The sequence below is a fragment of the Colobus angolensis genome, unplaced genomic scaffold (assembly GCF_000951035.1).
Source record: "Colobus angolensis palliatus isolate OR3802 unplaced genomic scaffold, Cang.pa_1.0 Scaffold141, whole genome shotgun sequence".
NCBI lineage: Eukaryota > Metazoa > Chordata > Mammalia > Primates > Cercopithecidae > Colobus > Colobus angolensis.
This window is the reverse complement of record NW_012114500.1, coordinates 630,680-642,928: the sequence shown is the minus strand read 5'-3', so window position 1 is coordinate 642,928 and position 12,249 is coordinate 630,680. Positions and strand designations below refer to the sequence as shown.

Sequence of the window (12,249 nt, the reverse complement as noted above, 5' to 3'; positions counted from 1 at the left end):
TAAGTACAGATGCAACAGAGATTTGTTTTAAAGCAGGGGAATACTCTGTACAACTTTCTGCCAATTAACTTGAAAATTTAGATGACATATACAAATTTATTGAAAAATACCACTTAGCAAAACTGGCTCTAGAAGAAATAAACCCATTTTCTTCAACAAATAGATTGCATGGAAAAAAAAAAAAAGGTGGTAGTAATCTGGATCTTGGTTGAAACAAACTGTAAAAACTTAAAGACTTTATGACATAAATGAGACAATTAAAAATGTGATTAAAAGAACTGGAGGGAGAAGTATAATCATATTAATAGAAAGCCCTATTTGTACTATCACCATTAAATTTAACTGAACTAATAGTTAAGAGGAGAGTGAGGCAGGAAGGTGGTCCAGAGGGTGTTACTGGCCGAATGTACCAAATTTTCTAGGAGCAGACCATTCTGAATTCATATAAACTCTCCCAGGTAAAAAGAAAAAGACATAGACCTCCCCAGTTCATTTTATAAGGCTAGTATGATCTTGATGCTAAAACCAAAGACAACTTGGGGAAGAAAAATTATAGGTCAACTTTATTTATAATTTAGATGCACCAGTCTCAGTCAAAATATTTACAACCAAATTCAACAATGTTTGTAAAATAGAACACATTATAACCAAGTTGGGATTGAAGATCAATTTAAAATTGGAAAAATATGCTGATGTATCAAAAACCTAAGATCACACCAATAGATGCAGAAAAAGGTTTTTGGGGAAAAAAAATCCATTTATGATGAAACAAAATCAAGCAAACCTAAGGGATAAAACTGCCTTAGTGTTACTAATGGTATATTAGTCCATTTTCACACTGCTATAAAGAACTACCTGAAACTGGGTAATTTATAAAGAAAAGAGATTTAATTGACTCACAGTTCTGCATGACTGGGGAGGCCTCAGAAAACTTATAATCATAGCAGAAGGCAAAAGAGAAGCAAGGCATGTACTTACATGGTGGCAGGAGAGAGAGAGAGGAGGTGGGGGCAAGGTAGGGGGATTGCCACACACTTAAACAACCAGATCTCGTGAGAACACACTATCACAAGAACAGCAAGGGATTTCCCCATGATCCAGTCACCTCCTACCTGGTCCCTCCCCTGACACTTGGGGATTACAACTTGACATGAGATTTGGGTGGGGACACAGAGCCAAACCATAACAAATGCCATCTAAAAAATTCAACAGCAAACTTCATTTCTTTTCTCAGCCCTACTGGGAGTCAAGCAAACATCATGTTTAGTAGTAAATATTAGGCTCCTTCCTTTTAAGATTATTAACAAGATAAGAATGCCCACTATTATGGCTTTTTTAAAAGAGATGGTAGAAGTCCTACCAGAGTCTACAAGAAAGAAAAAAGACATAAGATAGGACAGGCAAAAACAACACCTTAGTTATGATGTCACCTTAATGATGTGACTGCCTACATACAAAACCCAAAAGGAACCTTTAGACATATTATTGAAAATACCGTTTCAATGAAATTCCAATCAAATGCATACCACAACCTTTTAAAGGATCCTGACATACTGATTCTCAAATTTATATGAAAGACCAAAAGGGCAAGAATAACTTACAAATGAAAGAGGTGGAGCCTACTTGTCCTATATAAATCCAGAATTTCTATAAAGCTCAAGTAAGATAATGTGAAACTGAGATGGTGACAGACAAATAGACTACTCAGAACCCAGAAACAGATTTTCTATGGCAGATTCATGGGAAAAGAGGAACTCCCATTTATGGCACTGGAATGATGGGTTAACTATGAGGAAAAAATGAAATTGAATTTCTATCTTACACATACACACAAAAAAATTTCAAGATGATTTAAAGACTTAAGTGTTTCACACCATATACAAAAATTAACTCAAAATGGATCAAAGACCTAAATGTAAGACTTGAAAGTGTATATAAAACTCTTAGAATAAAACTTAGATGTATTTTGTCATGACTTTGGATTAGCCCATTTTTTCCCTGTGTTATGATACCAAAAGCCCAAGCAGCTAAAGAAAAAATTAGATAAATTGAACTTCAATTTAATTAAAAATAAAAACTTTTGTGCTTCAGAGACTATTTTATTTTATTTATTAGCAAGAGGATACTATGAAGAAAGTAGGAGGACAAGCCACAGAATGGGAGAAAATATTTTAAAATCATATATGTGGGCCAGGTGTGGTAGCTCATCCCTGTATTCCTGGCATTTTGGGAGGCCAGGGCAGGAGAATCCCTTTGGGCCAGGAGTTTGAGACCAGCCTGAGCACCATAGATAAACCCCTGTCTCTACAAAAGATTTTAAACAATTAAAAAAAGATAGATAGATGATAGATAGATAGATAGATAGATAGATAGATAGATAGATAGATAGACAGACAGACAGATAGATAGATCTTTTATTTGGTAAGAGTCTAGGATCCAGAATATACAAAGAACTTTTAAAAGTTAAGCAAAAGCCTGGGTACATGGGTCATTTGGGCCCAGAAGTTCAAGACTAGCCTGGGCAACATAGTAAGACCCTGCCTCTACAAAAAATAATAAATTAGCCAGGCATGTTAGCATGTGCCTATCGTCCCAGCTACTTGGGAGGCTGAGGCAGGAGGACTGCTTGAGCATGAGCCCACAAGCTGGAAGCTGCAGTGAGCTATGATTGCAACATTGAACTCCAGTCTGGACGATAGAGCAAGACCACCCTGTCTCAAAAAAAAAAAAAAAAAGTTATAAACAAAAAGACACAAGCAAAGGATTTAAATAGACATTTCTGCAAAGAAGATAAACAAATGGCCAATAAGCACATGAAAAGTTGCTCAGTGTCATTAATTATTAAGGGAATGCAAATCAAAATCACCATGAAATACTACTTCTCATCCACTAGGATGGCTGTAATAAAAAAGACAGGCAATAACCACTGTTGGTAAGGATGTGAAGAAACCAGAACCTTCATACACTGTGCCAGAACAAATGTAATGTTGTTGCAGCCCCTTTTGAAAATATTCTGGCAGTTCCTCAAAAAGTTAAGCATAGTATTACCATGTAACCTAAATAGCAGTTCTACTCCTAGATATTCACCGAAGAGAAATGAAAACATGTCCCCACACAAGCTTGTACATGAATGTTCACGGCAGCATTATTTATGATCCAAAAAGTGGAAACAACACAAATGTCAAAATTAGATCAAGTTATAACTTTAAGAGTTCATTGTGCATACAAAACAGTTTGCAAACTGGAAAGACCTCAAACTGGAAAATGGCATGAAGTCTCAATTTAAAAAAAAAATTTTAATTTATATAAATAGAAACAGGGTCTTGCTATGTTAACAGCCCAGGCTGGTCTTGGAACTCAAGCAATATTCTTGTTTTGGCCTCCAAAATTGCTGAGATTACAGGCATGAGCCCCCTAGCCAGGCCAGGTCTCATTTTATAGCAATTACAGCACAGTTTATAGAGCATACAGGAAGCAACATTGTAACTTTTTTCATGACTGGCTGTCATTTTTTTAAACATGTTGAGCTGTTTAAGCTGATTTATCATAGCTGATTAGTTTAATTTCATGAAATCATACGATACAGACAAAAAGCTTACCTTTATGTTTTGTTTATCTTTAGGGTTAGGGGAAATCAGGATGGATTAAGTTTTAGTTACATTGCTATGGGCGGTTTGGCCTTCAGAGATCTAAACTGTGGCTCTATTTTTATTTGTTTATTGAGACAGGAGACAGGGTCTCACTCTGTTACCCAGGCTGGAGTGCAGTGATGTGATCACGGCTCACGGCAACCTTGACCTCCTGGGGCTCACACAATCCTCCCACCTCTGCCTCCTGAGTAGCTGAGACTATAGGCACATGCCACCATGCCTTGCTGATTTTCATATTTTTGGTAGAGACAGGGTTTCGCCACGTTGCTCAGGCTGGTCTCCAATTCCTGGGCTCAAGTGATTCTCCCGCCTCAGCCTCCCAAACTGCTGAGATTACAGGTGTGAGCCACCATGCCTGGCCTACTTTTATTTTTATTTTTAACAATGTTTATCAACTGATATGTATATAAACAAAAAATGAAGTATATCCATACAATGAAGTATTGTTCAGCCATGAAAAAGAATGAAGTACTGATATGATACATGCTATAATATAGATGAACCTTGAGAACATAAGTGAAAGAAGCTAACTGAAGAAGCTAGTCACAAGAGACCACATATTGTATTATTCCAGGTATATGAAATGTCTAGAATAGGTAGATTTATGGAGACAGTGTAGATTAGTGGTTGTCAAGGGCTGTAGGGGTACATTCAGAATGGGAGGTGATTGCTAATGGGTGTGAGGTTTATTTTGGCGAGGGGTGATGTAAATGTTCTGGAATTAGATAGTGGTAATAGTTGCAGAACTTTGAATATACCAAAAATCACTAAATTTTACACTTTTAAAGGGTGAATTTAAGGTATGTGATTGCTATCTTAATTTTTTAAATTGCAAAAGAAAAGACGTGAAGGAAATATAACAGACTACCTTTAGGACCTTTGGATTGTAAAGTATTTCTTTTTCCTCTTTTTATTTTTGGAGACAGGGTCTTGCTTTGTCACATAGGCTGGAGTGCAGTGGCACAATTATGGCTCACTGTAGCTTCAACCAGCCAAGCTCAAGCAATCCTCCCACCTCAGCCTCCAGAGTAGCTGAGACTACAGGCATGTGCTGCCACGCCTAGCTAATTTTTGTACTTTTTGTAGAGATGGGGTCTTGCCATGCTGCCTAGGCTGGTCTTGAACTCCTGGACTCAAGCAATCCACTTGCTTCGGCCTCCCAGAGTGTTGGGATTACAGGCATCAGCTACTGCACCAGGTGGGATGTATTTCTCAAGACATAAAAAGCACTAATTATAAATAAAAGATAAATACTTTTGGCCTGTGAATGGTGGCTCAAGCCTGAAATTCCAGCATTTTGGGAGGCCAAGGTGAGAGGATCGCTTGACCCCACAAGTTTGAGACCAGCCTGGGCAGCATGGTGAGACCCCCGTCTCTACAAAACAGTTTTTAAAAAAACTTAGTTGCATGTGGTGGTGTGCACCTGTAGTCTCAGCTACTAGGAAGGCAGAGGCGAGAGGACTGCTGGAGCCCATGAGTTCAAGGCTGCAGTGAGCTGTAATTATGACTCTGCATTCCAGTCTGGGTGACAAAGTGAAGCCTTGCCTCAAAAAACGACAAGATTAATATATTTTAACTACATTAAAATTAAGAACTCTGTGCATCAAAGGACGCTTTCAAAAAAGCAGGCAAAGACATGTCACAAACTGGAAGAAAGTATTAGCAACACCTGTAAATTAAAAGGATTAGAAGAATCCAGAATATATAAGGAACTCCTAAACTAATCAACAAGAAAAAGATACACTATAGAGGGAAAATGGGCAAAAAGCATGGACAAGCATTTTATTTTATTTTAAATTTTGTTCTTTTTTCCATAAACCACACTTCCTTTGTTGACGCATTCATCAATAGACACTTAGGTTGTTTGCATATCTTAGCTATTGTGAATAATGCTACAGATACCTTTACAAGGTATTGATTTCATTTCTCTTGGGTTTATGCTCGCAGAGGAATTGCTGAATCATATGGTAGTTCTATTTTTAATTTCTTGAGGAACTTCTATTTTCACAAACAAATATAAAGAATACATACAGTGAAGTATTGTTCAGCCATGAAACTGTACCAGTTTACAAGTATTGCCACCAACAGTGTACATACAAGGATTTCATTTTCCCTATACCCTTGCCAACATTTGTTATTTGTCTTCTTGATGAGTCATCCAATATATTAATACTATATTTATATAGACTCTTTCATCGTGCAAAGTAGTATCAAGATACTTGAATTCCTTTGATCCTCAAAATATCCCTGAAGGTATATTTAAGATGGTAGGGAAGGTATTATCAATGTCAGTCTCGTCTTGTACATAAGAAAACTAAAACTTGCCCATGATAGGCAAAAAAGAGGCAGACCTATATATAATTCAAACTCTTAATGAATCACTACAAACTATCCATATTAAACAAAATATATATCTATATTATATACAATACATAAAGTCTATATTAACATAGTTGATTAAGCATATATTGAAACAGTTTCTAAATAAGTAATGACATTTAAATACTTAAGCTATTAAAAGTCCTCAAAATTCATAAATAGTTAAACTACAGTAGCTCAGGCAAGCACATGTTGGTACATTTTGGGGTAATGGTCGATGCAGGGGCTGACTCTAGGCTACATTTATCTCCTGACCACTTAGAATTCAGAAGGTCATCCTCAGATTTTTCTACACCAGTCAAGTCACACCCAGGAGCCAAACAAGTAATTTAAGACCTTCATTAATTAGCATGTTGCATTTTGGTAAACTTCACTCTTTCTGGAGAATTCCATTGAATAGAGCAGGGTGTCAATTTAATGAAGCCACAGTCATGTTCTTTTTTTTTTTTTTCGAGACAGGGTCTTACCCTGTTGTCTAGGCTGGAGTGCAGTGATGCTATCAACTCACTGCAGCCTCGAGCTCCAGAGTGATCCTCTCGCCTCAGCCTCTTGGGACTACAGGCACGCGCCACCACCCCCAGCTAATTTTTTTTGTAGAGATGGGGTTTTGCCATGTTGCCCAAACTGGTCACAAACTCCTGAGCTCACGTGATCCTCTCACCTTGGCCTTCCAAAGTGCTGGGATTACAGAGCCACCGTACCAGTCCCACAGTCATTTTCTTAAGGATAAATTGTTTCATCTTATTCCGTCCGACATTTATAGAAAGTAACATAGACAACCCATCTTCGAAATATCAACAATTGAGCAAGCACTCTAAGAATGGCTAATAAACATGTAGAAACATGCTCAACTTTATTAATAATCAGGGAAATTCAAATTAAGATTACAACGCCATTTTATAATTACTAAATTGGAGGAAGATTTTAAATCTGACAATATCAAATGAGGAACAATAAACATACAGCAGCTAGGCATGTAGTTTGTACAATCACACTGGAAAACAATCTCATATTATCTAGAGTAAACTTGAAGATAAACATAATCCCCCTTTCAACAATTCAATTTTTAGGTATTTATCCCGAGCTTCCTAATCAAAGTGTAGTTGGCTAACCAATAGCATTTGTATCACCTGGAGCTTGTTAGAAATGCAGAATGTCAGGTCTACCCACATTTACTGAATTAGAATCTGCATGTTAACAAGATACCCAGTTGCTATGAATGCTCATTTATGTCTGAGAAGCACTGTGCTAAAGAAACTCTAGAACATGCACCAGGAGAAATGATCAAGAACGTTCATAACAGCACTGATGGTAATAGCAAAGAACTAGAAACAGCACAAATATCCACTCAGTAGAGAATGGATAAACAAATCATGTCGGAAACATTAGTTACAGAAAGATATATACAGTTCGATACCATTTTTATGAGACTCAAAAACAAGCAAAAGTAAATAATATGTTGCTAGGCATCCATCCATATATGTATATATGATCAATTCTAAAAGAAACGAGGGAATGATAAACACAATTCAAGGTAACGCTTATGGTGGGGAGAGGTAAAGGAAGGAGCAGACAGTGATCTTCACTAACAGGAAAGATTCTATTTCTTTTTTTTTTTTAAGTTTAGAATGTATTTTATTTTTAAACAACCTACATGATGTGTTTTTCCGCAGGTTCTATTTCTTAAAGTTGAGTGGTAGGTTCCAGACTTTTTGTTATATTATTAGGGGATGTATGTATTTGTTTTGTTTTGTTTTGAGATGGAGTCTTGCTCTGTTGCCCAGGCTGGAGTGCAGTGGCACAATCTCAGCTCACCACAACCTCCTCTGCCTCCCACATTCAAGCAATTCTCCTGTGTCAGCCTCCCGATTAGCTAGGACGACAGGCGCATGCCACCATTCCTGGCTAATTTTTGTATTTTTAGTAGAGACGGGGTTTCACTATGTTGGCCAGGCTGGCCTCGAACTCCTGACCTCGTCACCCACCTCCGCCTCCCAACGTGCTGGGATTACAGGCATGAGCCACCGCGCCTAGCCTTATGTATTTGTTTTTATTCATATGTTCATTATTCTTCCATGTAACACAGTTTTAACAGCTTTATTATGGTATACTTTACATACCACAAAATTCACTTGTCTTAAGTGTATACTTCAACGATTTTTGAATGATGCAATCATTGCCACAAACTGGCAAGAGGAAACTTTCATCACCACACACACACAAAATCTCTCTTGCCTCTGCAATCACTACCCCTTCCACCTCTAGCCCCAGGCTAATTTGTTTTCTAATTCTAACCTTATTAATTAATAATACTAATATAATCTTTTATGTAATTAATATAAACTAAAACTATCTGTTTTTCATCTCTATAAATCAACATTTTCTGGACATTTAATTGAAATGGAATCATGTAATATGTGACTTTCTGTGCTTGCATTCTTTTACTTAGCATAATATTTTTTTCACATGTCATAGCAATTATCGCTAATTCAGTCATTTTTAAGGATGAATAATATTTCAGTATATGGATGTACCACATTGTGTTTATTCACCTGTTACTGGACATCTGGGCTGTTTCTAGATTTTGGCTATTATGCTGTTATGATTATTCCTATACAAGTCTTTGTGTGAACACTGTTGTCATTTCTCTTACATAGCTATCCAGGAGTGGAATTGGTGGGTCATAACTGGTCATTTTTAAATTTAAAAAAAGAGAAGAAATGGGGTCTTTGTTGCTTTCAAACTCGAATAAAAGAATTAACTAGGGAACAGATGGTGTATTTCTTTCCAGATGCTGGAATGAAAGATAAGGACACATACTGAATACAGAAGCAAGAATCCATTGAGATAAAAAGATGGTAAAGGAAAATAAACTAGTTATCTTCTGAGGAGCAGGTATAGTTAAAAAGGAAATCAGGAGAAAGAAAGTTGTATAGCAGCACCTTGGAAGGGAGATGATTCACTTCAAAGGTACAACTGCCACTGCTTTTTATACAAACACATGCTTGTGGGATTATCAAATAAATACATTGATAATGTCTATAAACATTTTTAAGGAAATGTAAAAACTTGAAATTCTTTTGACTAGTCTAGATTTTCTGATAAAGATAACTATTTAGGCCGGGCCAGTGACTCATGCCTGTAATCCTAGGACTTTGGGAGGCTGAGATGGGAAGATCGCCGCTTGAGACCAGGACTTTGAGACCAGCCTGGCAACATCTTGATATTCTGAGATCCCATCTTGAACTTCTGAGCTGAGTGAGATCCCATCTTGAACTTCTGAGCTGAAGCCATTGCCTGCCTCAGCCTCCCAAAGTGCTGGAATTATGGGCATGAGCCACCATGCCTGGCCCAAGAGACCCTATCTCTGCCAAACAAACAGAAAAGATAAGATTTATTGTTTGCAGTGATTTTGTGTGTGTATGTGTGTAGGTGTGTAATACATAAAATGGCAAATGAGAAGAAAAAGTGTTTGGGTCATATTAAACAATGAAGTTGTGAAATACCTGAGATTTTGTTTCATAACCACTAATCTTCAATGTTGAGGATTTAAAATGTATTTGTTCCAGTTTTTTTCTCTGTAATTCCTTAGACATCTGTGCTGATTTTCATTCCCACGTAAGAAGCAATAACAGACTAATGTCATCCTGGACATTTCCAGAAATTGGTTTCCTAGTTGCTCTGAGGAAGATTGCCTTTTAAAAGAAAGTTTTGATCTTTTCTTTACCAGTTCTACTTGACCCGAATTTGACATTTCTTCAAGAGACAAGTAAATCAAGATCATATGTCTGTGACATGTATTGCGTATGTTAGTTAGCTGCATCTGACAGCAGTCTGTAAAAAGAAAGATGGTAACATGTTTATTTTAGACTTTAGGTAATGTTCATCTTTCATGAAAAAAATTGATTAGCAAATTTTGGTAATCAAAAACACTAAATGGGAGTAAAAAAAGGCAGTCATTGGAAAGTACTGCTGTATGGACTTGTGAAACAACTAGTTGTCCAGAGCCTTGCTACAATGTATAGAAATATTCTATTTTCTGTACTTCAGGCGGTTACATTATAAGATGAAGAAGGGGAAACGTTTTCCACCTCATCCCTGAGGTCCTACTGCAACATAACTTTCTTGAGGTAAGTACCTTTCCTTTGTGCTTCCTTAATACTCTCTATTTCCCCCATCACATACACTAAAAAGATTATCTTTGGTGCATCTGTATTTACACAGCAGTGTTAAATTTGGGCTGCCCTCTACCCCGCTTCCATGCCCCAGGCCCTTTTCCCTGCCCGCGGAGTCCCCAACCTTAGGCTTTAGCTCATGCCCCGCCCTACTCCCTGGTTGGCTGTTGGGTGGGAGGCTCGTTTCTTCCCTCCCTATTGGTCGTCCAGGAGGCGCGTCTCCCATCTTCTGATAGGTCGCGCCGCGGAGAGTCTCTCGGGTTTGCGGCGCAGCTGTCGTTTCCGGGGTAAGATGGCTGCAGTCCGTATGCTGAGAACCTGGAGCAGGAATGCGGGGAAGCTGGTAAGCGGGTTTGGGCAGATCTGAGTCCGGGAAGGAATAATTTGTCCGGAGTCATCCAGGAGTGGTGTGTTTCTTTCTCCTCCGTGCCAGGCGTCCAGGGCACGCTTGATGGAGAGGTGAAGGGATGCATGCAAAATAAAGGGCAGAGAACGGAGCGAGTCGACTAGTCTGGAGTGGAGACCCTCTCCCTCCCCTTACCTGGAAGCGCTTCTGCAGCGACTCAGCCGTCCTCCTGCTCCATCTGTACCCCGAGGCCCAGCTGGCGTTTCATTGAGCCGCTTCCAGATGCCAGGCATTGGTGATAGGCGCTGTGGATCCAGAGATATATTCGTTTAGCATTTATTGCATACCCACAATATGCCAAACACTGGTAACACGACCCCTGCCCTCAAGGAATTTACAGTGTGTAGAGGAAGAGGCCGTTCAAGTTATAGAATATCACCAGGGGGCCCTGCTTCCGAATAACTGAGCGGCTTGTGCTTCACTCTTTTGGCCTGTACTTATATGTCCGCACCACATACCATTCCTACCCTTTTGTCACCAAGGCTATGACCTACCACCGTCTCCCCTGCACTTCCCTCTCTTTCTCCCAGTCTTAGCACCAAGCACTGACACATCCTGGTAATGATATTATTTCACCCTATTTGCTTAGTGTTTCTTCTTGCTGCCCCCTCTCCCTTTCCCTAGATGTTCCTGCCTTGGTGACCCCGATCTTACAAAAACTTTCAAGAGCCTGCTATGTACCAGGTACTGTGTTAGGCACTGGAGATACAAATATGAAATAGACATCATATCTTCCTTCTCAAGAGGTTACAACCTTGTGGTGGAGGACAAAGGAGAGGGAGACAGATATTAAGGAATTACAACCCAGCATGAGAAGTACTGTGATGGAACAAGTGCCTAGAACTACAGGAACACACAGGAGTAGACACCTATGGCGGACTTGGGGGTCAGAGGAGTTCCCAGAGGATACTGTATGACTTAAGATTTAAGAAGGATAAGTAAGAGATAACCAGGAGAAGAGAGCTCTTCTCAGCAACACTTACATATATTGGTCTTTCTTCCTTCTAGAGCTTTCCATTCTTGTTTTCTGTGACACCAGTCTCCCAATATTATTCTTTCTTCATATTTGGCCACTTCATCCCAATATCCTCTTTCCCTACCCACCTTTTAAATATTGCTCTTTCTAAAGGGCTCTGACTTTGGCCCTCTGCACTTTTCCCACTTTCTGGGTTATCCCATCCACTCTTTGGATATAGTTACCATCTATGCTGATGAGTTCTAAAGTTCCCCAGTCTTCCAACCAGGTCTACTCCAAACGCTTATATCCTACTGTCCTGGAAATCTCCAGTTTCATATGTATGTGATGTTTTCCAGCTGCAATTAAAAACCCAACCAATAAATAGGAAATTATCCGTGCATACAGAGCATCCCCAATTAGATGTCAGCTCGCGTTAAGTGGCTTACGATTATCAGTGTCGTCATTCCCTAGTAGTTCATTTGTCCTTTTCCTACTGTTTCCAAGAGGGCTGCTACAACTTCTTATTTTATGTTCAAGGCAGGAAGGAGGAAGAGGATGAGGTTCCAGTCTCACTGACCAGAACAGTGTTACATGGCCACTGCTAGCACAAGGGAGCTTAGAAACACTTGTGTGTTTTTTTGTTTGTTTGTTTTGTTCTTTTTTTTTTTTTTTTTTTTTTTT

At 38.8% G+C, this 12,249-nt stretch overlaps 1 protein-coding gene across 1 annotated transcript in view; it reads left to right on the top strand.

Annotated features, from left to right (window-relative positions):
- Window positions 1–10,470: 10,470 nt before the first annotated feature.
- Window positions 10,471–12,249, top strand: part of DBT (dihydrolipoamide branched chain transacylase E2) — a 63,089-nt gene continuing 61,310 nt past the window's right edge. The window contains exon 1 of the mRNA XM_011935176.1: window positions 10,471–10,547. Within this exon, the coding sequence (XP_011790566.1) occupies window positions 10,497–10,547 (51 nt within the window). The 5' untranslated portion in view covers window positions 10,471–10,496. The remainder of the gene's footprint in view (window positions 10,548–12,249) is intronic.